Below are 27,194 nucleotides of genomic sequence, written 5' to 3'. Positions count from 1 at the left end.
TATTCATTCAGCAAGAACAAATCAATTCTCTGGTCTAGTACAACTGATGTGCTTTATTTGGCAGTTTACAGCATGTGCGGTGATTCGATTGTGTGGTCCATCTGAGACTGAGCTGCGGTATAAGCAGTTTTCTGCAGCTTTTCAGTTGCGAACAAGACTTTGGCTTTTTACAATAGTTACACGTGGGAAAAGAAATGTCTCAAAAACATCACAGTTACATAAAAGTAACATGAAGAACATAGTCATTACAAACAGCAACTCCAAAAAGGAACAACCGGTATGTTAATACACATTTTAAAATTACATTCTCATCCTTCAGGCCACAATTTGTCCATCATAATATGCCTGTCAAAGAGATTCTGGCGAATATAACTACAACAATAAAAGAGTCCATATGCACTCAACATTTAACATTGACACTGGCTTTCTAGTTGTTCGATGCCAGATTTTAACACTGAATTAAAAAAAAAATCACCATTTTATATTTTCACATAATATATTGTTCCTCTTCATTTGGAGAGTCTGTAGCAATAGACTTGGCAGGAGAAGCGGTACTAAACTATCGCAAAATCCTTGGTGCTGATCTGTCATTGCAGGCCGCTTTTCTAAGACGCACTCCTCTACGGATGGTCTTCAATATGTCGTCTCCGTCCTGCTCATGCCCTTGATCTTGCTGGTGGCCCTGGCTAGCCTGCGGGTCCATGGGAAATGGGAACTGACCTTCACCGAGAGCGTGAGCATTCGCGACCAGCTCTCCAATCTTCTCCACCAGACTATGGCGATTGGCGGCAAGCATCTGCTCTTCTTCTGAAGTGAATCCCGCAGCTCCAGTTTGCTGGGCATAGACACTTCCGCCACCAGCTCCCCACGTTGGCAGACTCATTCGCTTGGGAGAAGCTTTGTAGTCCAGAATTTCCAACGATTCGTCATTGTACAGGTTTTCCTCACTTCCATTGTGCTCAGGAGGAGGGCTGGGGAATCCAGGTGAGTCTGGGACGGTCGGGGTCTTTACAGGAACAATAGGTGGTCGTATAGGGATCGGACCCACACTGGATGGAGTGCGTCTCACGTTTGTTTTAGATGAAGGGGTTCTACGAATGGTGGCTGTTCCTGAGGCTATGACACTACTTCCTCCTCCTTTTCCATTGGTTGTTGGGGCTCCCTGGGCAGCCAGTGCTCCATGCAGCCCTGCGGTGCTGGCGGGCCGCTTGGTCTGGATCATACGGCGGTAGTTCTGAGCCAGATTGCTATGGCGAGGGACGGTGCAGGACTTGTCGAAGTCTGTCTGTGCGTCGTTATCATCATCGCCATACATGGAATAACAATCGTATTCAGATCCTGCAAAGAAAAAAATTAGAAGAGAAGAGATTACTCAACTCTATCGGCCTTCATGCAGTGGATTGTATTTGTGTGTGTTTTAGGTCTCTTATTAAAATGGTAACAGTTTTAATAAATGTGGTTGTATTTAAAAACAGTGAGATTCCTATTTAGGCAGCATTTTAAGGCATCACAATCACACTCCCAACCCAACAACTGTTCCAGAAGATAAGATACCTTGTTTTGGTGAGATTCTAAGGCAGCAGTTCATCTATCTATTCCATAATGCATTAAGATAATCTTAGCAAATTAAGCAACAGAAAATTCAGAAATATTTTTATAATTAAAAAAAAAATTGCTTCCAATTTATTATTTGAAAATGTAATTTATTTCAATGTTGGTAAAGCTGAATATTAAGCAGCAATTACTCCAGTCTTCAATATCACATGATTCTTCAGAAATCATTCTAATATTCTAATAATATTTTCTTCAAAATTTAGCTCAAAATAACAGCATTTATAATGTTATGGAAATCTTTTGTAACATTATATATTTTTTTGCTGTTACTTTTGATCCATTTAATGCATCCTTGCTGAATAAAAGTATTAATTTCTTTCAAATAATAATAATACATATTCTTACTAATCCCAAACTTTCAAAAAGTAGTGTACTTATAGTTAATTCCTACTGAAACTGTTAAATGTACTGTTTTTAAATAGTTATTTTATCTTTAATGATAACATTATTTGTGTATTATGCATTTTATGTTTATTATAGCATCATTTCATGTTGAGTCCACCATTTGTATCCAGTGAGGGGTATTATTTGTAAGCTGTATGGAGTTTGTATAGCAATCCAATCACTTCTGTTGTTTAGTTTTTGAAAAAGAGCCTGCTGGCAATCTTTGTGTGTGTGAATATGTATTTTTCTCTGAATGAAATAGACAAGTGTTGAAAATGTTGTACGTAATGTACACCTGTATTTAAAGTGTTTATGTTTGTGTGTGTATATTACCCTGTGAAGGGATAGTGTCCTCTGAACATGATGGCGTCGTGTTCTGTGTGCTGTATCCACTGGAGTACTGTAGAGAGTCACAGCTGCTCTTCTGCTGCTGTTCTGTACTAAGCCCACGAGTCAGAACCATAGCCAGCTCACTAGCAGCGGATAACATCGGCTTACCATGCTAAGAGAAAAAGAGAGAAATAATAGATATGTACACTACCAGTCAAAAATCTGGTTTAATTAAGTTTTTTTCCTTATGATCTGCAAAAATACAGTAAAAACAGTAATACTGTACAATTGAACTGTTTTCTTTTTTAATACATTTTAAGATGTCATTTATTCCTGTGATGGTAATACAAATTTTTCAGAATCATTACTCCAGTCTACATTGAAATATTGAAAACGATTGCTTAATATTTTTAACAATATTTCTAATATGTAAAATAAGTATTTTTTTTTTATTATTTTTAATAACTGATCATAACTAAGCACCAAATCAGCAAACTTGTATGATTTCCGAAGGATCATGTGACACTGAAGACTGGAGTAATGACTGCTGAAAATTCAGCTTTAACATCACGGGAATAAATTATATTAAAATTGCATTCAATTAAATTGTAATAATATTTTACAATATTACATTTTTTTCTGTATTTTTAATTAAATGAGTGTTGCCCTGGTTTTAAAACCATTTTTAAAAAATCTGAATTATTCCAAACCTTTGACTGGTAGTGTTTATAATCTTAATTATTAAAAACAAATAAAATGATTAAATGCTAAAATGTTATGTTAAAAATCAATTCTCAATACCTTTGCAGTAAGGTCTTTAGAATTCATCCTAGCTAGCCTATAAGGATCCTCAGGGTGAATTATTCCACTAGAGGGCTCTGCAGCCTCAGTCCTGCGCTGCCCGGTTACAGCCATCTGCTCATAGTGACCTGCCTTTGACCAGTCCTGCTGCAAGAGGAAATAGTTTTTTTTTAAGGTATGGAAATTTAGCTAGAATAGGACAGGACCTGCTTATTTAGTAGATGTTTATTTTAATAAATAAAAAAACAAAACAAAAACAGCAAACTTGAGGATGTTGGTTAATAGTGAAAAGCGGATGATAAAGAAATTAAATGGGATGAGATAAAAACAAACAAATTATAACTAATAATGTTTTATAACAGAAGATAATAAAGCAAATAAAGGCTGACCGAATGGTCAAAATGAAAAACAAACCTTCCAGTAAGAAATCTTTGATGTGGGTGAAGGGGAGTTTGATCCTGGGGATTGATTATAGGAAGGGTACGCAGGAAGTATGTAAGAGTGAGGCCTGATGGAGTCATTAAAACAGTGAGCAGGGCGAAAGGTAGCAAAGGATGAGCCGAACTGTGGAAACGGAATGACAGGATGGCCCAATCAAATACAGAAAACATCACACAAGCTTCAGTGAATACCCCACACCAAATAACAGTATAATAATATACAAAAACCATTTAAATCAACCCATAAATTAACATATATATACTATATATAAGATTACCCTCGGAATTCTACTTAGCAATGGGACAAAACTATCCACTAAATGTAATTTTATTTAAATCAAAGAAATATGATAACTTAAGTGCAAATTATGAGAAAGAAAGAAATGATGACAACAGAATTCTGTCGATTTAACAAAAAAATGTAACAGAGCTCAATCATGAAAGATTAAGATGTTGGGGTGAAGAGATTAATTATTCAAATAATTTATTAATGACATTTCCTGACTGAAATTAATACTCACTATTGTGGGAGAGCCGCACTCACTGACTGACTGACAGGTTTCTGAAGCCTCTGAGGATGCAGAACTGGATGACTTCTGTTTACCAAAGATAGTTAAAGATAGGTCAGTGAAATGGATGTGGAAATAAGCATTAAATGAACCAGACAGAAACAAAACAGCAGATGAACTGGTAAAGACCTGGCTAGTAATGTCAGATGGCATGGGGGAGGGAGGTTTGGAGTGTACATTGGCATCTTGAGAGACAAATCCAGAATCATGAGAGGACACGCTGCTCAGGCGATGGGCACCACCTGGTGGCAGATGCACCAAACTGAGAGGAACACAAGGAAATCAATCATTAGTGTTACTCTCAAAACTAACAAATAACCAAATGAGGATATCCAAACTCAACCCAGAATTGTTGAGACTACATATGGCTTAATAATATCATTATAAAATAATAGTAACTTAGAAATGAAGCAAAATCTTGATTTATGAGTCAAGCACCTGCAAAGGCTGCTCTTCCTAGATCCAACACTACTAGGAGAAGAAGGTGGAGTCTGGTAGGACCAGTTATAGTCAGACCCCTTAAGATCCAAAATCACCTAGTGGAATAAAAGACAAAATATATTTTTATTATTACAATTTGTGTGTATGTTTGTTAAATGATTTTCATATAAAGGGAAAGGGGAAAAGGGAAGTGGTGGGTGGCCAAGTATGGTGACCCATACTTGGAATTTGTGCTCTGCATTTAACCCATCCAAGTGTACACACAGTAGTGAACATACACCCAGAGCAGTGCTGCGGCGCCCGGGGAGCAGTTGGGGGTTCGGTGCCTTGCTCAAGGGTCCTGAGACTCGAACCCACGACCTTCGGGTTACAAGTCCAACTCTCTATCCATTAGGCCACGACTGCCCCTCTATATATGTGTTTAAGTACCTGTTCACTGGCCTCTGGCAGTTTATGTGGGTCAGTGGTCAACACGGTGAGGTCTTCAATAATGGCCTGGAGGTGAGTGGCCTCTCCTAGCATGGCAATTTCACCGATCTGAGGAAAGAGGTTAATGCCACTTTATTGTAAATTGCAGCAAGCACTCCTCTCTTTCATTGAAATACATACATAGGGGCATGTTGTCACTGGATGTTTGCTTTTTTTCATAAATACATAAAATGGATATTTTTAATTCAATAAATTTTACAAGTAAATACATTTTTATTATATATTATCTAGAAGAACTTCAAGAACTTCAGAGCCCTTCATTCTCACCACTACAGGCTGCAGGAAGCTGATGAAGGTGCAGTAGCGCCCCCTTTCCTCCAGGAGGGCTCGGCGCACAGCCTGCTTCTCAGTCTCCTCCATCAGAAGGTACATGTCACTCACATCCTGCATGGCACTGTCCAGCTGTGGCTGCAGTCCTCCTCGACCTGAGACGAAGAGAAAGAGATATACCATGAGAGGCAATAAAGCAGTGTGTGGATAAACAATCCACGAAAGGAAAATTACACTACTCTTCAAAATTTGGGGAAAGTAAGATTTTATTCAGCAAGGATACTTTAAATTGATCAAAAGTGACAGTAAAATCCTTTTTTGTTACCAAAAATAAAGGCTGTTCTTTTGAACTTTCTATTCATCATAAAATCCTGAAACAAATTGTACCATGATTTCCATAAAACATTAAACAGCATAACTGTTTTCAGCATCGATAATAATGTTTCTAGAGCACCAAATCTTCATGTTAGAATGATTTATGAAGGATCATGTGACACTGAAGACTGGAGAACGACTGCATCACAGGAATAAATTACATTTTTGATCAAATAAAGCCTTGGTGAGCATTAGATCATTCTTTTAAAAAAATTATTAAATCTTACAGACCCCAAACTTTTGAGCTTTTAGTGTATGCTGAGATGCACTGAAAATGCATATTTTAGCACTTTTAACACATTAAATGTTTGATGTAGATGTGAACACAAATGTCCCATGGGTCAGCACAAGCAAAGACAGATTAGGGTGGATAATGTCAACACAGCAACCAGGCATTGTCTGGCTTCATGCAAGGAAACCTTCATGAAAAATGAAAGAAATAAATGACAAAGAGTTGATGCTATGAAACTAAACACACTGCAAATATTGCATGATTGTGCGCTATGATTTCACAACACAGATGCTTATTATGTCTGATGGAAACAGTGACAATGAGATGAGCACGCTTTGCGAACAATGGAACTTTGTGTTTGAAAAGGACACTAAAACATTCTCATTAAAACACACGCAAAGTGCCTCGGATGAAATGAAATCAATGTTAGTCATGCTAAATGTGATGAACTATGATGGAACTGCCTGAATACATACCTGGTAGTTCTACAGTTTATAAGCAGAAGCCAAGCCAATCACAGTATGAAAGACAGAGAGAAAAACAGCATTGCCATGAAGAAATTGCAAAGGTGTGAGGGAATGCAATCGCAAGCGAATCTGTTGCCTCACAACATTTATGATACATTGCACTAATGTAATTGTACATTTTCCCCCTCAACATTCTTCAAAATACCTTCTTTTATGTTCCACAGAAGAAAATAATTCATACAGGTTTGAAACAACATGAGAGTGAGTAAATAATGACAGAATATTCATTTTTAGATGAACTATCCCTATCAAACGCAATGGAAGCATTCCTCCACTAGATGGGGGTACAGTTTACCGATCACCATCATCTGATTTAATAGGGTTACCGTGACCTTTTGAACCAACTCTTGAACTCTATAATCTGTCTTTGACCGAATTATTCTTGACATCAGAAAAAGTAAGCATGCAAGAGAAGGGGTTGAGTTAGAAAAGATCCCAGCACGGCACAATTTCACAAATAATTTAACATACCAAATGCAGTAATACTCTGGAAATAATGCACAGAGAGGGTGTGAGCGAAGGGGGAAATCATTGGCCTGACAGAGAGAATAAGACCACCAACCTTTTCTGGCTTTCTTCTGCAGCTTTATTGTGTCAGATGATTTCTTCTTGATCTCCTGCCTAGAGCGCTTGTACTCTGGTGAACAGAAGGAAGGTGTAAATTCACAGATGTTATAGTGTACTGAGTATAACCAGGTTTGCTTATCGACAACTGTGATGAGTCAGTCCCACCTTTGGCATGGTCTTTATCAAGCAGGGCAGCTGTTTTCTTCCACTCTTCTATCTTGTCTTGGAGTGGGGCGATCATTTTTTCCATTAGAGCACTGAGTATAAATTAAAAATGGCAAAAAATGAAACAATAGAGATAATACAGTATTTAAAATGGTCATCCAACATCACATTGTAATTTAAAGAAGAACAAAAAAATGAAACAGACAGAACTCTATGATTATATTGGAAATATATATGATTTATGATTATACTAAAGGTCAAATTTTGGAATATTAATTTTTTTTAATGCTCTTATGCTCAAGGATGCATTTATTTGATAAAAAATACAGCAAACAAAAAAATAATATTGTGAAATAATATTACAATTTAGAATGATGGGTTTAATAGTTTAAAATGAAATTTATTTCTGTTATGGCAAAGCATAATTTGGTGCTAAATTATTACTAATGGTTCATATTTATTTTCAGTGCTGAAAATAGTTTTTGCTGCTTAATATTTTTGCAGAAACCATGAAACATTTTTTTCAGGATTCTTGATGAATTGAAAGTTCAAACGAACAGCATTTATTTGAAATAGAATAACTGACCCAACATTTGAATGGTACTGTATCAAGCAAAAGCTGTTGCTAATAAATACATATCTCTTGAGCATCAGCATATTAGAATGATGAATAACACTGAACACTAGAGTAATGCCTGCTGAATTTCAGCTTTGCCATCATAGAAACAAATTATATATTAAAGCATTTTAAAACAGAAAACAGTTTTTTAAAATTGTAATAATATTTTGAAACATTATTGTTTTAGTGTATTTTATTAATAAATAAATGCAGCCTTGATGAGCATAAGATACTTATTTCAAACATAAAATATGTCAGGTACTCAAAAATTTGACCCGTGGTGTGTACACACACATATACAGTATGTACAAAAATATGGAAATGAGCAGTGTGACGATTTTCTTCTTTTGTGTTCCACAGAATAAAGAAAATCATATGAGTAGTTTGGAATGAAATGAGGGTGAGTACGAGATGAGAAAATGTTCATGTTTGGGTAAACTATTCCTTTAAGGTCAGCATTTGAAATCTGTGAGCGGTGAGCTAATTTGGTCTCTCTGAAGACAACACATTAAAGCCTTAGAGCAGGCTGATTGATCCATGAATGTTTGCTTATCACCGCAGTGGAAAATCAATGCCTGGCACAGACATCAAATCCTGTCTGTGCCGTCTGACTGGCGGGGTGCAAGGCATGAAAGTAATCACGCCATGGATGGGTCGATCACTCACTTGGTGAAGTGGCGTAGTTTGGCCTCAATGCTGCGGTGTCGCATGCACATCCGGGTCAAAGCAGAGCCAATATCCCTGGTGGCACCTGACAACAAGACAAATGAATGTTAAATAAAGAAATAAATATGAAATAAGAACATTTTGAGTGCAGATAGTCAATATTTTAGAAAACATTAGACAAATTTGGCCACATATAGATTTTGATCGCACATATAAAAATGGCCACAAGGTGGCAAACTAATCAGAAACACAAAAGCAGGCCCATTAAAGGAAAAGTATGTGCTTACTCGGTGAAAATACTAAATAATTGCACTGTATTCACAGGAGACAGAACTTCAAAGACCACAAATAGAATACTTCCCAAATTGGGAATGGCTCTGATCCATCAAGAAGTGTTTACTCGCTTGATGACCTTGAACACAATTACTTAGTGGTGTTAACTTTCCTCTCCAGCCAAGTGTAATTAAAAAGGGGTCTTAAGCTATAAAGCCTAGCCTGCCTGGCCCTTAACACAGCCAGCTCAGCCAAGATTTTCCCCAATCTCACAGCCAGATCCGATGAGATTGAACTCGGTTGGTATGAGGGCCAGTAGGTTACACAGGCTAGAAGGGCCAAAGTCTCCACTTACAGAGTTCAAGGGGCCAGTGGATTTAAGGGAACATCTGACTGATTATAATAACCAGGATGGGAAATGTAAAGAACTACACAATTCTGGTCATTTGTTAGGGGACTGGACTACAGACTTGTGGTAACTTTGAATAAGCATTGCAGTAAACTCTATCAGAGTATTTTAGTGCAGTATTTCATTCGCAATGGTCAAAGAATGCGAGAACCATCAATGGAACCAAACATCAAATATCTAGAAAAAAACTAAACATGAAAACTGCCTGTCAACAAGCTTTTAAAAGAGATGAATTATGTCATAGGCCTAGTGTTTTTGTACATCAAATATAAATTTGTGTGTGTGCAATAAGAAATAGGAGCAGCCCAGAAGAACAGCACTCCATCTCTCCATCCAGCCAGGTCCAAAGGGAAAAGGAGGGAACCCGGTAAAGGGATATCCCTCCATTCTTCCACTCTGTATCTGCCTTTCCTGTCTGCTCATGTTTCCTAAACCCCATTATTACAGGAGAGAATGGGAGAGGCCGGCAATAACCTGCGCTCCTATAACCACAGAAACACACACAAACACACACGGCTACTGAAGCACCAGACCTGAAAACCTTCAAAACAAGCAGGCTCCTACATGAGAGTTCATTGCAATAAGAGGCACGTCAGTTCATTTGAGACTTCAGATATGAGTAAAATACAAAGATTTGAAGATTTTTGAAGTTCTTCAAACCAGTGTTGTTATTTTAGTATTCCTATTATAGATTTTGTTAATATTTTGAATTAGATGTTATTTTTTTATATTTTAATTTTCATTTCAGTTCATTTTTTTTTTGTATCCCCTCAAAATAACTAAAACCGCTGGCCACAAAATTGAGTACACCCCGAAGTGAAAATGTCACTTAGGGTGAGATTCACAGGTTGCCATTGGACGACATCACGGAGCTGGTGGATGTTAGAGACCTTGTGCTCCTCCACCTTCCGTTTGAGGATGCCCCACAGATGCTCGATAGGGTTTAGGTATGGAGACATGCTTGGCTCTGCTTCAGTATGTCACAGTACATTTTGGCATTTGTGGTTCCCTCAATGAACTGTAGCTCCCCAGTGCTGGCAGAACTCATGCAGCCCCAGACCATGGCACTCCCACAACCATGCTTGACTGTAGGCAAGACACACTTGTCTTTGTACTCCTCACCTAGTTGCCGCCACACACGCTTGACACCATCTAAACCAAATAAGTTTATCTTGGTCTCATCAGACCACAGGACATGGTTCCAGTAATCCATGTCCTTAGTCTGCTTGTCTTCAGCAAACTGTTTGCAGGCTTTCTTTCTTTCTTGTTTTCATCTTTAGAAGAGGCTTCCTTCCGGGACGACAGCCATGCAGACCAATTTGATGCAGCGTGCGGCGTATGATCTGAGCACTGACAGGCTGACCCCCCACCCCTTCAACCTCTGCAGCAATGCTGGCAGCACTCATATGGCTATTTCCCAAACACAACCTCTGGATATGACGCTGAGCACGTGCACTCAACTTCTTTGGTCGACCACGGCGAGGCCTGTTCTGAGTGAAACCTGTCCTGTTAAACCGCTGTATGGTCTTGGCCACCGTGCTGCAGCTCAGTTTCAGGGTCTTGGCAATCTTCTTATGGCCTACGCCATCTTTATGTAGAGCAACAAATCTTTTTTTCAGATCCTCAGCGAGTTCTTTGCCATGAGGTGCCATGTTGAACTTCCAGTGACCAGTATGAGAGAGTGAGAGCGATAACACCAAATTTAACACACCTGCTCCCCATTCACACCTGAGACCTTGTAACACTAATGAGTCACTTGACACCAGGGAGAGAAAATGGCTAATTGGGCCCAATTTGGACATTTTCACTTAGGGGTGTACTCACTTTTGTGGCCAGCGGTTTAGACATTAATGGCTGTGTGTTGAGTTATTTTGAGGGGACAGCAAATGTACACTGTTATACAAGCTGTACACTCACTACTTTACATTGTAGCAAAGTGTCATTTCTTCAGTGTTGTCAAATTAAAAGATATAATAAAATATTTACAAAAATGTGAGGGATGAACTCACTTCTGTGATATACTGTATGTGTATATATATGTATATATACTGTATGCTTTAAATGAAATTCTATTTGATATATGTCACATTTATTTATGCATTTTCAATCAAATCAGCACTATAAAAAGCACAAGTGCCCAAATGACAAGTTGTTTTACTTCTTTCAAAGTGGAGTTTTCACAGTTTGTCCCATTCGGTGGGACACTGACAGATTGAACGGTGGCCAAACCAGGTGACAGTTAGAGGAAAGGAAGGTTAAAGATCAGCCATCTGAATCCTTGGTCTAAAGGGCTGTAGTCAGGAAATGATATTGCAAAAAGAAAAAAGAAAATTCCCTGTGTACCATTTGGCTCAGACCCACAGGTCCATCCCATAGTGTCTGTCTGAGAGAAAGGCCCACTGTCAGTACACAGCGTGCTTGTCCAAAAGCATGCACGACTCACATCCTATTCTCAAAGGTCTTTGGCAAGGCAAATCAAGTTCAACGCTACTGGTGTTGAGACATAACAGAGCTGTTCCTGAGTTGATCTGTGCACTCACACAATCCATTTGCATGGCTCAGTGCAAAGTTCACAGCTGCACTTTCGCTCAAAAGCGAAGGCTTTTTTATCTCAAAAACAGACCTTCTCGACGTCATTGCTACAGTCGAGATGATATGCTACACAAACACACTCACACACCTGCCAGCATCCTCTTCCCTTCCCTTGAGGGATCAGCTGACATCTCCATCCTGAAAGCGTTCACAGACTTCCTGTATCAAGGAGTCCCCTGGCCTACCACCCTGACCAGACACTCGCAACTCCCACAGCCTTCCTTCACATTACATGACGCAGAGGCTTCAGATGCTCCATTCAGCCAAACTCTCACTGCCTCCAACACCTGCCCACGACTGGGAAGCTATTTAGTAGATCTGTGAACCCTTGAGGAACTGCACATGTGCTCAACAGCCGATAAAATGGATAGTGCACCTAAATATGATCATTTTATCATTGCCATTTACTCAACCTCATGTTGTTCCAAACCTGTATGACTTTCTTTCTATAAAGGAACACAAAAGAAGAGATTTTCATCCATACAATGGAAGTAAATCACAACAAAACTTTCACTTTGAACCTGATCTTGGTGACCTCAGTTAAGAATGAAAATTGTTCTAGATGACGTTGAGCAACTAGCATAACTATAATGTTAATTGTTCACAATAACACCAGGAATGTGCATTATGAAAGGGAATAGAGTCAAATTTGAATCCATGTTCACTTTAAAAATAAAAGCTCACTGCATTACTGTAATCGTTTTGTAATTAAAAATGGTGGGAGATGAGAAAAATATTTGGTTCTAGCCACCTTGACAAAGAAACTAAATGTGACCTTAACATTATTTCAATCAAAACATCTGATAAAGGAACAGCCTTCGCATCCATCTGAAGGGAGAAGCAGTTTCCATGGGTCTCTGACTCAGATGTGCACTTTCGCTATCTGAATGCATATGTGTGCAGGTGCAGAAGTAGTTGGCAGACACTCTTAAAAGATCTTGTGAATGGCCGACACTGCAACAGTTTGATTTTTCTCTGAAAAGACTTTTATTTCCCACTAATGTCACTTGAGCAATGCTATAATGCTATTTACTCTGGAAATTTTTTTTTTGACTTTGAACCAACTTAAAAAAAATACTGTAATTTGTTACAGCCAATTTTATTTGTTTTTCTTTGGTTGAAACCTTACATTTTGATTTACTATGAATTGAAAATATTTATTTTCCCAAAGACAAAAACATGCACACAAAAATAAAAAGATTTATTATAAAGACCATACTTATCTTCTTTAGATATAAGCCAAAATATTACTTATTGTAAGTCAGTGTCATTTCTTATAACTTAATTTCACCATAAAAAACGATTAGCTATAATATGAAAGTAGATTTTTTTTTTACTTAAAATGACACCAAAACATTTGTTAGTCTGTTTAGTGTTTAATTAATTTAGCTTACTTACTTAAAGTGTGAAAGTCATTAATGTTTATTCTGTTGTCTTTTTAATTTAAAATATTTATCATATTTTCTGCAAGTACTATAGAATCACCAATAATTAATAAAACCCACAATAATTTCTGCAGTCAGTAAAGCTAGCCCATAAATATTCTACACATCATCTACAACTAAAAAATACTATTTAAACAAAATTTGTATTATTTTCTGTTGGCAAAAAAGTGTAATTTGCTTTTAGACAACCAGTTTAAACCAGAAGCCATGATTTTCTATTAGACCAATATAAAAACACACTTTGAATAACAAGTTTGTTCTTTTTCAGTTTTAGCAAACTCACATTTGGTCCGGCTCCATTCTGACTCTCCAATCAAGTCTTGATGGATAAAAAGTCTTGCCCTCTGAATATCTTTCACTTGGAAATGCACCAAATTAGAAAAGTACAGTGGGTTACAAATGAGGATACACTTTATATTTAATAAATGTGACCCTGGAGCACAAAACCAGTCTTAAGACGCTGGGTATAGTTGTAGCAATAGCCAAAAATACATTGTATGGGTCAAAATGATCGATTTTTCTTTTATGCCAAAAATCATTCAAGTAAAGATCATGTTCCATGAAGATATTTTGTCAATTTCCTACCCTAAATATATTAAAACTTAATTTTTGACTAGTAATATGCATTGCTAAGAACTTAATTTGGACAACTTTAAAGGCAATTCTCTCAGTATTTTGATTTTATTGCACCCTCAGATTCCAGATATTCAAATAGTAGCATCTCGGCCAAATATTGTCCTATCCTAACAATGGAAAGCATATTTACTCAGCTTTCAGATGATGTATAAATCTCAATTTTGAAAAATTGACCCTTATGACTTGTTTTGTGGTCCAGGCCAGGGTCACAAATATCTCTTTGGGGCAACTATAGTGTGGGATCGAAGAAAACATGAAGCGCTGAGATACTCGATTCTTCATGTAAACACTTCCACGCAACCTCAAACATAAATGCATATGAGTAAAAACAAAAACATCCACTGCTCTTTCCCTCTTCTCACGTTTGTAGCTACAAACAACGTTTTTGCTGAAGAAAGCCTCCCTGAAGAACATTTCTGAGGGTTACATAATGATCTAATCAACCAGCAGACTAATAAACAGAAGGACTCAATGTCAAAGACGCTCTCACATATTCAGTGTCTAGCACGAGTTACATGAAACAACAGACAGAGACAGAGACAGGAAGACCAGCGACAGCAAAACTGAGTTTGACCCCCTGCCTTCCCTCTATCTGTTCTCAATTACTCCAGACTTCCCAGGACTCTCTCTGGCATGAGGAGGGGACATTAAGGACGCCCATGTGTGTACGGCTTAGTGTGAGTGTGTACATATGTGTTTACAGCCTCTAAGACTTCCTGTATGGGGGACAGAGCATTACTGCTAAAAATACTCTGCAGTCCTCCTCACCAGATGAGCTTCAAATTATAGCTTCAGCAAAAACACACTCACATATTTGACTAAAACAGACATAATAGTGACCCCTCTTCTCTGTTCATCTGTCTCTCTATTAAGGGTGACAGTATTTCAGTCAGGCGTGAGTTCAAGATAACATCACCACTTTTCCCTGTCTGCTGTTCGTCATCATCTTTTCCTTTACACCATTGATTCCCAGCCAGAGTTGTGTTCCTGAGGTACTTCGGAGGGTACTGGAACACAATTTGATTTTGAACCTAATGGTAATGAGCATCAGAAAACATTCTAATATGCTGATTTGGTGCTCAGGAAACACTTATTATTATTATTGTGGAAAACTGTTTAATTATTTTGTGGAAAGGGATTTTTTATGTATTTGATATTTTTTTTTTTTTATGTCAATTCTCTTTTCATTAGGATGTAGAACATAGTGCTCTGTGCTTTTAATACTTTATACTGTTTTAAAGCATCTGCTCTTGGCTTCAACAGCTGAACTTAACTGATTCCACACTAAATGATGATTCTGGAAGATTCTAAATGCACTCCAGGTTTCCTCTCTATTGTGAATAATATTTGTGGTAAAGACTGTTATAAGAGGCACTCAAGGATATAAAATGTGTGCTTGCTTTTACTAAAGACAAATAATGAAAGACAGAGGTTAGCTTAACAGCTGTTGGTTCTTCAATTTGTATAAATTTAATGGAATAATTCGCCCATGACACCATGTTGCAAAACCTTGGTACTGGCACGTTACATGTCCAAAAACAAAATCCATGGTAAGCCATTGATAAATATCCAAAAAAACTGATGTTGCCATGGTACATGTTCAAAAACATGTCAGTTTCATGCGACCATGTCCAAAATCCACAGTTCGTATTGTTACCGAATTATGCAAACCTGAGGTTCAGAATCCATTTTTATGCTCTCTAGTAATATGTACACAGTATTATTTTATTATATACTATATAGGCCTATATAGCCATAGAATAAATCTACAGTATACAACATAAATGTAGCAACTCTAATGTAAGCAAAGGTAATGGCCACATATATATAACCTTCCTAAATGCTTAATAAATCAGTTGGGAGTTGTTTGGTGACCCACAGACCTGATAAAAAGGTAAGTTAACAGAAAAGGGTGAAATGTAGCAAGTGTGAATCTGACGGTATAATCTCTAGTGCCAAGTTAGGCAAATTCTTGCCCATGCCCCACACTCCAGATGGCTGGCACGGATACATGCCATCTGCCAGTCCAGAGCTGCAGGGAAGATTAGCAGCCCACTGCGTCCCACTGACACACACTCGCACTAACATGCACAAACTCATTCTGTGTGTCAGAACAAGGTAAAGAGGATTACACATCTCTGCCTCGCCACTGCAAGCCAGGCGAAATCGCTTCCAAGCTCCTTCCATGTATAGACATAAGCACTCATACAGTATACATACGCTGAGAAGAGCCTGTCATCAGTGTGGATGGAAAACACGCACATACAGACCCAAGAGCCATCATTAAAACACACCTCACCCCGATCCCATGACAGAGAGGTTTGTGACCATCTCCCATGGCACATCTCTCACAACATAAGAAATTACCCGCGGGACTAACTATACACTTACACAACTAAATCACTATGGGGTGGTGCAATGCATAGTGCAAGGCTGACATCATATAAACACGTTGACTTAGATGTGTTAATAAAGATATAGATGAACAAAGCATGTATCATTACATTTGACTTGTGTTCCAGTAAACATCCCTCCTCTAACATTCATAACTGGAAGTGAATGTAAGCAAATGCTGCTATTTTTAGAGGCCAGACGTCCAAATGCAAGTCAAACACAGACATCAAACACTTCCACGCCTGTCTAACACGTGCACTAATAGACTGCCCACATCTGCGCTATAAAAACGCTGACCATGACGCCATGACTATAAAGATCACAAACAAGTCAGACTGCTGGAATCATCATTTGCAATCAATTGCTATCAAAGGAAGGGAGTCATAATAGAAGGGAAAGGTATAAGAAAGAGGGAGAGAGAGAAAGAGAGAGAGAGAGAGAGAGAGAGAGAGAGAGAGAGAAGCTATGAAATTTCCTTTCATATTAACGTTCCCTGTATTGATATTCTCAAGCCTACTAACACTTAACTTAAACTGAACTTTCCTTGACAAATACTTCAATCCTTTGAAAGTAGTGAAAAATAAGTTTCTCCACTGAGATGAAACTCGATGAAACCTTAATAGTGATCAAAACATTCAGGCAATTCATTCAAGATGAATCATGAACTGGTTTACCTTCATAATGTTCAATCAAAGCATTGATTAATCTTAATTAATGGTCATTTCTATAGTGATACATACACTGTCACTTAAAGGTGTATAAATATTATTATTAATATTAATATTATTAATATTAATATAACTAATATATTATGAACAATGAAAAATATTTTATTTCTAATTATTCTAATTTAATGTATTATTATTATTGTTATAACATTTATATAATCTATTAAAATATAATATAATATATACTAAAATAACATTACTATAGATTTTAAAATGCTGTAATTATTATATTATATTATAATTGATTTTAAAATGCTATAATTTTTTATGAACATGAAAAAATTCTTCGTATTTATTAGTTCAGGATTCCTAATGCATTTATTGTATAAATTTACTGTAAAGTGTTAACTTTTCACTTATATTTTAAATGGTATAAATTAACATAAACACTAAAGTATTATGAAAAACATGAATTAGCAATGAACAACAGTATATTCATATTTCTATTATAATTTAATCTAACATGATTTATATTATTAAATTAACTATAAAATTATCAATTTGATTTGTTTTATATTATATTATATAATATAGAAATTAATATTTTTTTATTAACATGAACCCATTGTTGTTGATTGTTTTTTTCAGGACACCTGAAGATTTACAAACAAAGTCAATCTTATTGTAAAGTGATAGCAATTCACTTATATTCAAATACTTTAAATGCTTTAAAGGCCACTGAAAGGCTGTGTTTGTTAGTTGATGTGACTGTCCGGACTGTGTGCGATTATGGGCCTGCTGACTGGGGTGATGGGGGGAAGAATGTGTGTCACTGGAAGCTGAATCCATCTGATGTCAGTGTTTTAGTGAGATCTCCAGCTGTGTCAGTGCCCCCGGCCTGTCCCTAATTCAAAGACAACGCATGCCTACTGTTGCTGACACTTAATACCAGGGATTATATGCTGCCCTCTCATTGGTGTAGAGTAGATATCATTTCAGTGTGGTGCTACTGGAAACCAAAAAACAAGGGCATCACAAAAAAAAAAAATGTATAAAAGTAAGAATCTGGTAATGAATTCTGTTCTCATTACCCAAAGTTCGGTGTGTATTGTAATTACTTGAAACTTTTATATCGAGGTAAAGTCATAAACAACAGCCAGACAAGGTCAGAGGTGAAAATGCTCCAGTGACAGCCATCCACTAAAAGTATTGACAGTTCACTGAACTAATTTATGGCAGTGCTGTATGTTTGGAGTCCGGAGCAGAACAAAGCGCTCCCGCAGGACAAATGGAATCAGTCTGGTTCACTGGCATCTGGTAATGATCCTGAACCAGGCAGAAGGGTGACGGTGGATAGGTGGCTGTGTTTTTCGGTTAATGACTTTGCATTAGCCTTTACTAGACTCATACAAAACGAAACGTGATATACAGTAATCTGTCTCTATAGACTCTACTCCATATCTCTAAATTTCTTATCACTGCAAGTGTGCTGATATTAGTGTTGGGGGTAATGCATTATAAGTAATGCAAGGTACGTAATCAGATTACGAAGTAAACAGTAAAGCAATGCATTACTTTTACAATTACAATGAAATATCTGAGATACTTTTTCAAATAAGTAACTCAAGTTACTTTTTTTCCCCTTTATTCACTGACATCTCTCCTGTCCCCATGTTGAGAGAAACTGGGAGTGAGGTGCAGAGGCAGAGGCACTTTCTTCAGAACGAGGCTTATTTATTTCACTTTTGATGTGAAAGGGCCTTTATAATTTCCAAGAATATAACTTTTGGGATTTTTGGTATTAAATAAACAAATAAGCAAGCCAAGCCCAACCCAGGTTATGCAAGATAAAAAATTTATTCTGGCCAAAATGTTTTTTTTTTTTTAAAAAAGGTAAATATGTGTGGCTTAAGGAAATTAAGTTAAAATTGTTAAACACTTTTGAATGCCAAATTTGTACTTTAAAAGGGTAAGAAAATACATTATTGTATTTTTATAAAATATATTTTAGGCAACATATTTTAGTTGTGGCAGCAAACATTCTGGCAATATATATATATATATATATATATATATATATATATATATAAAGAACGGGGTAGGTGGCATAACTTTTTTATTCAACTATTTAAATATATATTAAATATATATATATATAAATGCATTCATCACAGCCCTGATTAAGCCTGTCTAACAAGCACAAACCAGTATCAAAGTTCATAAACTGATGGGTCAAATAAACTATTCCATCATAATTTCTCCCCCACACTAAGCAGATATTTAAAACTAGAGCTTTTTATGTCTGTCTGGTCTCTATGAGTTATATGTAGTTCCTGTGCAAGTGCTGTAACCTTGCAGATTTTGGTAGCCAATAGCAACCGGTCCCTTTGTCTACTGTGGCTGGTCGCCGCTTATACATACAAACCCACGCACACTACATGGGATATAAAGATCCAGTGCATTCAGCACTTGTGTACATATGGTGCAATTTACAAGATAGATACAAATGAGTAATTCAGCTCTAGGCCGACAGCTATGCCTGACCCACATCCTTTAACCGTGTTGATGAAGACTAGATTTGTTCGGCCTTGTCTGGTCCCTGCAGGCAGTAACTAGAGGATTTTAATGGCACAGGAAGGTTTCGGTTTCAGAGATTCAATAGCAGTCAGCTAGAAGCAGAAACTCAAAGTGACCTTTCTGATGTATTCATATGAAAGAATTGAATTGAATTTAACAAAATTTAAATCGCAAAACGGCTTAGTCCACAGAGGCTGTGATTTAATTAAATAAATATATGTGCTTTGTGTTTTAGAGTAAAGCGCAACACTGTGTGTCTTCACGTGAGCAACTCATGATCTGTCGGTGTTTGAAGCATCCCAGAGCGTCTCAGTTTGCAGTAAATGCTGCTCCACACAAACTCCATCTCAAGTTTGGGTCGATTTAACATTGGTGTTTGGAAATGCAACGTATGCCAACCATCTTTCTATACTTGTAATAAGAAGCACTTATCAAAAGAGAAGCCGGGCTTCCTGCGGTTTTAAAAATGAAATGTTTGAAAATGAAAAAAATAAGATAAGTATAAATTTTTCTATTATATGTGTAATCATTTTATATTTGTAATTTTGCATAAATATTTATATTATAATTTTACAGTTGAAATTATTATTATATTATTTTTCTGAAATACTCATTTTTGTATTTAACATTTTAATATTTTGTATTTTTAGTTAGTAGTAGTAATAATAATAATTATTATTATTTTTATTCTTTTTTATGACGTTATAGCCATATTGATTTATAATCACAACAATTTGGCCAAAACATGCAGCCCTTCAAACAAGCAGCAAACCTGGAATTTTATTATCGCATTTTAAATCGCAATTAGAATTTAGCAGAAAAATCACATTTTCTTCCCCAAATCATGCAGCCTCAACTTCCTTCCGATGTTATATATAGGGATTAAACTGTGAAATTTGACTAAATGCAAAAGTTTATTATAGTCACCCAAAACAGTCAACAACCTGCAACTCAACAACTGTTGATCATCGTGATCTCAACATTTTAAATGTACCTCTCGTGTTGGTTGCCATGTCTGCCACCTTCTGAAAAGCATCAAGAAACGCTGAGACCGCCAACACTGTGGTTCTGTGAGGGAGTAAACAGCAAAACATTTATAGTCATCAGCGCCAGTGCTGATTAGGAACAGAGACAGAACTGCTGAAAATCAATCTGATTGACATCTTGAGAATGCAGATTAAGGCCCTGTCCCGAATGAAGCGCTTGATAGGAACTTGAAGTGAATTTAATGCTGTAAAGTCCATAAGACCTGAGGGTGTCTCATTTGTCATTTTATGATTCAGAAGAGTGCTTATTGTCCATTTTGTCAATCCCACACTAGAGCAGACTATTACCCAACAGCCCATGCTGCAAAATGTAGACTGCACAGGTGGATCGCATGGGTTGAGGGTCCATTTGGAACAGGGCCTAAGGTGAGTATCAATATCTCTGAAAAGATGAAAGAAATAACTAATAAAAGACGTCTGAAGTGTTAAATTACCTTAGTTGGGAGTGTAGTTTCGTGGCCTTTGCAACGAAGTCTTCCCACACTGGGTATGAGTACTACAGGAATTAAGAGACATATGAGAGAGTTAGTAAGGACATAAACCTCAACACATAACTGCACACATGTACTACAAAACACAGACACATTCAGAACTCATAGAGAGCAAAGCACTTCAGATGAGGACCAGATGTCTCGCTGAATACAAACGGTCATGACACACTTCCATCTGTTTTGGAAGAACATTCTCTACAGGAACACCAGCAAAAATTTTGTCCAGGTGTGCTGACCCTGTCTGTCATCATGACTTCATAAGTTGTTGAAATGACCAGCATATGTTGTTCCCCAACATAGGATGCTAGTGTCTTCCCAATAGGCTTCTGAAACATCGTTCCAAACCTGCATGGCTTACTTTCTTCTTTGAAACATAATTGAAGATATTTTATCCCAGTGTTTTTTTGTCCATATAATCAGCATCAGTCAATGAGCTCCAAAACTGTTTGGTTACCAACATTCTTTAGAATATATAAGTCAGGGATCTCCAACCCTGCAGATTTCAGTTCCAACCCTGCTCCAACACACCTGTCTGAAACTTAACAAGTAGCCTTGAAGACCTTGATTAGCTGGTTCAGGTGTGTTTGATTGGGGTTGGAGCTGAAATCTGTAGGACGGTAGCTCTCCAGGAGCAGCGTTGGAGACCCTTGATCTAAGTCATACAGGTTTGGAACGACATGAGGGTGGGTAAATGATGACAAACGTTCCATTTTTGGGTGTACTATCACTTTAACAAGCTTAACCAGAAACATTTCCTTGGTCAAGAAGAAACTTTGTAAACAACATTAAGAATTTTCATTCCAAAATAATTATTTATTATCACACCCCAAGATGCATCATATACAAAACAACTGAAAAACAGATCATCATAGGCTTTCACATTGGATCAATTCAAGAGAAAGTCTGTCTTTAATAAAGTGAAATTTCCAGGGACAGGAGAGAAGAATCTTTTTAAAATTGTGCTGACATTTCTTTTTAAGAAACTGGAGAATGTTGTTATTGCATGGGTCTCTGATGACCATGAGCAAATGATCTTTCATTCAGAGGTTAAGACGTTTATCTGTTTGGAAATCCTTTATCTCTATACACATTTGTGTTAAAAAATTGGTCAAAAACTGCTGAATAAGTGCATTCTGACATCGAGTCTGCTGACACAAACACTAAATAGGGACACACAAGGCATGTGGTAGGGAAACTTAATATATCTACAGTAAACAGTTGTTTCTTATTATTTCATAAAATAAATAAATGCAAGGGTGTCTGATTATTTTGTTTGTTGATGCTGGAATCTAGGGGTTTTTCTTTGTTTTGAAGAAAACTCAATTTTGCCCCGCAGTGGCTTATGCAGGATAATCCATAAACATATGACTAGAGTATCAAAAAAGCATAGGTCCACACAGAAATATATTACCATTCAAAAGTTTAGGGTCTACAAGTCCCTAATGCTCATCAAGGCTGCATTTATTTGATCAAAAATAAAAACTGTAAATTTGTGAAATTAACAATTACGTAACTGTTTTTATTTAATATATTTTACAAAGTCATTTATTCCCATGCTGAATTTTTAACAGTCTGTCTTCAGTGTCACATGATCCTTCAGATATCATCAAGAAACATTTCTTATTATTATCAATGTTGAAAAATAGTTGTTCTGCTTAATGTTTCTATGCAAACTGTTAAACACCAGAAAAAAACACTGAACAACAACATAATTTACTTAATGTAAAAGTCTTTACAGTTGTTTTTGATCCATTTAAAGTGTCTGACTCCAAACTTATGAGGGGTACTGTACACAAATCATACAATAATAAAAACGAGCTCTTCTAAACAGTCAAAGCCTGGTATATTTAAACCCCACAGGTGGTTAATTAGCTTTCAAGTAACAAGGACAAGAAGGACACGAGGAGATTGAGACTGAAACAGATGAACAAAGAAGGTTGTTGCAGGTTAAGAACAGTCTGCAGATGCTGAGATCATTTCACTTATTGGCCGTATTGTTCCATCATCACAGTTTTAAACATTTAATATATCTGATCTTCTTTAAAATATAAATATAAAATATATTGAATCAGATCGTATCGAATTGGTATCACTATTAGTTAGGTAGAAACTAGGATAAAAACAGGTCTTTCCTGCAAAACATTAAAATATCATTAAAATGTCTTGCTTTTTGTTTAAAAAACGAAACTTTCTGGTATTATGATTGGAATCAGTGACAAAGCTCAGATAAGACTTTGAAGAAAAGCCAGATTTTGTGGTTATATCCTAGGCTCCATGCTGGTTTGTGGCAGTAGTGCAGTCCTTGTGTCCAATAAACACATTAAGCAAAATAACAAAAAGTTATGACATTTCAACCCAAGAATGAAACTGTGACCTTAAAGATGTTTGTCATATTAGCCCTTGAGTTTATCTGTAGTCATTACGGCTATCACAGTTAAAAGCTTGCAAACACCATTGCTGAAAAATAAATTCAAAATGCTATTAAAGTTTTTGTACAGACAGAATTTTTGGTTGCACTTTATTTTACGGTACGTGTACTTACATGTATTTACAGTGTACTTACTCAAGAAAGTACTGGTAATATAAGGTAACTACATGGGGTAGGGTTAGGTTTAGGAGAAGGTTCAGGGTAAGCGGCCTATGTTTGTGTGTTTTATTTCATATTATTCTAGCAAAAATAGCTGTCCTAAACCTTTGGCCACAGCTGTTAACTCTTTTATAGATCTTGGTCTGCCAAGTCAAATCACAGAGTAGAGAAATTCTATGCACATTTTTGAAGAGGAGTTTGCCCTACCTACGCACATCATCTCTGACATTACGACACTCTCCGGCTTCACCCTCTTTACGAGTGTTGATATGCTGCATGTCAAACAAGCTGAACGTTGCTAGGGTTGGTTCCGAGCCAAGTCTGGAGCCGTTCACAATATATGAACTCCAGATCTGGCATCTGGCCACTGAACTTCACTCAAACGCCAACTTTCAGCAATAACATTCACTACTGGAGCCGCATGAGAACATGGAAACCATTTATGGAACAGTACGTGCAACCACAGGGTTCTGCTCCAGCAACGCAACAGGCTGGAAAGCTCTCCAAAAAAATCCCAAATAGCTGTAGGAAAAGCAGATCCTATCTGAGAGATGGCCATGAGAGTTTTAAATGTTACAGGAGGTCAGACTGAATTCATCAAGATCAGACCTTGGATCTTTCATCAACAACAACATCCTTCATCCTGAATATTTAACCATTTTTAAGAAGAGTGTTTTTGATGACATTACACAATATCTCATTCTGGATTCTGGCTTTTTTAGTATTTTTTCTTAAATATATGTGGGTAAAGAAAATGCAAATAAATAAATAAGAATAAATGGTGCAAATAAAGATATCAAATATTTGCATGCCAGGTAATAATATACCTTATTGATTTTAGTAAGGCTATACTATACAAAATAGCCACTGTGATATTAAATCAATCAATCCCCAGATTTAGTTTAATTTTAATTTTCTCTTCTGTCAAAAATAAATGTCACCCTTATGACTTATGCTTTCCTAAATGCATGAATACCAATAGTTTACATATTGTATTCTATACAAACAGCTATTTAAAAGCTGTATTTGATTCTTTTTACTTCACTAAGATCAAAACAAGGCTTTGAGCAAGTGAGAGTTTAGTTAAGCTCCACATTTAAGCTCACTCTAATGCATTTCTGTCTCTTTATGAGCCATGCATAATGCCGGCACATTAACATTGCTTTCAAAATCATCAATATGATAGAGGGTCAGGCTGAGAGATATTCTGACTTGAATCTAACATAGAGGTAAATGTCTTTTGCTCATTGGACAACTAATAGCTAGGCAGACTTTTAGTGCACCATTTTCAAATTTGTAAATGGCGAGGACTAAGTAAAATTAATTGGGTTAAAATGGGATTATATGGTTTATGTAAAAATCAAACTACACATGAGCCTCTCTAAACATGCAATAACAGACAGACAGTAGTAGGGGTAGTAAATGTCTTTGACTATCAAAACATAATTTTATATTTCTATTTAAGCCTGGAAAAGTGGGTGGTGCCCATGCTTCATATAAAAACTATTTTGGATTGAAAAAAAAAATAGAATTTTGAACATTTCTAAACCACTAACAGATCTATATTCAATGGAAAAAAATATTTTCTCTCATTTTACTCATGTATTAGTCTTATGTTTATAAAATGCACAGAAAAATGCTTTAACATATAACACGTTTTACTAACATCTACAAAAGGGTCCAGTTCTCATTCCACAACAAAGCCCTCCATGCTGAGACCCCCATGCCATTAATCAATCACAGCATCAGTGGTGCAGGCAGCTGGACCCCTGATGAACACAAAGGCAGTAAAACACAACCATCTTTTTTGCTAAATATCTGCATCATCTGGTACCTTCATGTCGTTGACGATCGCCTGAAACAATCCACCCAGAGCGCCGCACTCCTTCTCCACATTCTCCATCATGTCACCAAGCCCTTGATTGTTATTATGCTCTCAATGAATTAACAAAACAGATTCAATGTTCTGATCCAAATAAGCTGATTTCGTCTTCAGGAATTGAGATGAAAGTGGTCCATTACATCCTAATACAGACCTCTTGTTGCTTCGGATGCAAATGGGAGCAACATGCAGCAGATGTCGGCAAAAAGAAACAACAATTGAGGCTGTCGGGTGGCTCTGTGCCCGTTATCCAGGGAATGATGGCTGGGGTCAAAAGATCTGATTCTCCCCTCGCAACCCCCGGTTTAGGATACAGAGGACGGTTTGAGTATCATACTAACAAGCTGTGCTGTCAAATCCGCGTGGACGAGAGGTTTCAGCTTAAACTGTGTCGCCGTAACAGCGATTTTTGGATGAAATAAGGAGTCGAGTGATGCAGCGAAAGACGGACGTGATATTCGATCCACCAGGTTGGTGGGCGGGATCTTAGGGGCTGGGGGCGGGGCTTAAGGGTAGACATATGGCATGTTGATGTGTGTGTGTGTGTGTGTGTGTGTGTATAGGGAGAGGACAATTGAATGGTGGACCTTTAAAGTAGTTTTAACGTGTCTTTGTTTGTCAGGGACAAAGTTAACAGCACAGCTGCCACTGCAAGCCATTAAATGGACAGTGCACTTTTTAACCCTTTAACGGTCACGACAAAAAATATATTAAAAAATATATAAAACTGTTTTTACAGCACCTTGCACAATTCTAACTTTTAATAATTATTATAAATAATAACAGAAACAACAACAATAATAATAATAATAAAAGTTCCTCTGCTTTTGCAAGACACTTTTTTAAATCCATTTTATACCATTTTAATCAGTGTTTTATTTAAATGGTCCTGTGTTTCACTTAAATAGTCCCGTAGGTATTTATGTATGAATGTATAAATAAATAAATAAATATTCAGTTTAGTCTCTCAATTAATGTGAGCTCACAAAAACTGCATGTATAATAATTATACAATATTAGAGAAAATGTTTTTTAAATATGTTTTAAAAATATAATAGGCCTATTATCAAGATAAACTGGTCACCCCATTTTCTGTTTTATTAATAATATATGCACGCTGGTCTGTTGTCCCAAACATTGCTAAACCTTTTTGAAGTCATAACTTGCACATTAAACTTTCATTTAATATGCATTGATGTAATTCTGAGAGAAATTATGATGGGTGTGGGAACTTTTGGAAGTAAAACTGCAACATGAAAACAGCAAATCAGCTAAATGCACTCTATTTCAAATGGTTTTAAAAAATGTTCTAAGCAGAGAAAGCAGCACATTTTGCAATTCTAATGGAATTCCTAAACAGGGCACTGTGATCTAAGTCTATTGAGCAAAGTGTGTGTCCTAAACCTTGACCTTGCTGCTGGACACTGTCCCTCGAGAGCTAAATGAGCAAAGAGACCACAATGATTCATTACATCCCTCTCTTGCACAGCATATCATATATCTATCTGCTTTTGCCCTGTCATCTGCACAAGCATATCTCCTACATACTGTTACCATATGCAGGTACATGGCTATTTGAGCATAAAATTCTAATTTACCTTCACTCCCCAAATTCTGGAAAGGATGTTATGTAAGTACTTATAGTTATATAACCTTGCGGTTGAGAAATAGGAGGAGAGGTCCCATATCAAATAAACACTTTCTG

General features: G+C 36.8%; 1 protein-coding gene across 2 annotated transcripts; it reads right to left on the bottom strand.

The window, feature by feature from the left end:
- Window positions 1–29: 29 nt before the first annotated feature.
- On the bottom strand, window positions 30–25,969 carry LOC306842821 (protein MTSS 2-like). 2 transcript variants are annotated; one of them, XM_079373911.1, is made up of 15 exons: window positions 25,442–25,969; window positions 20,964–21,025; window positions 20,478–20,551; window positions 8,490–8,574; window positions 7,205–7,296; window positions 7,035–7,109; window positions 5,336–5,493; window positions 5,009–5,116; window positions 4,577–4,674; window positions 4,268–4,400; window positions 4,091–4,165; window positions 3,544–3,693; window positions 3,130–3,276; window positions 2,332–2,500; window positions 31–1,338 (listed from the first exon to the last, which is right to left on the bottom strand). In XM_079373911.1, exons 1-15 carry the CDS (start codon window positions 25,511–25,513, stop codon window positions 560–562), a joined length of 2,277 nt encoding a protein of 758 aa, XP_079230037.1. In that variant the 5' UTR covers window positions 25,514–25,969; the 3' UTR covers window positions 31–559. The 2 variants fall into 2 exon arrangements, with proteins under 2 accessions (XP_079230038.1, XP_079230037.1); XM_079373912.1 differs by lacking the exon at window positions 3,544–3,693 and having other exon boundaries at window positions 30–1,338.
- Window positions 25,970–27,194: the final 1,225 nt, after the last annotated feature.

Source organism: Barbus barbus (genome assembly GCF_936440315.1).
Source record: "Barbus barbus genome assembly, chromosome: 23".
Classification (NCBI taxonomy): Eukaryota; Metazoa; Chordata; class Actinopteri; order Cypriniformes; family Cyprinidae; genus Barbus; species Barbus barbus.
This window is presented reverse-complemented; position numbering and strand designations above follow the sequence as displayed.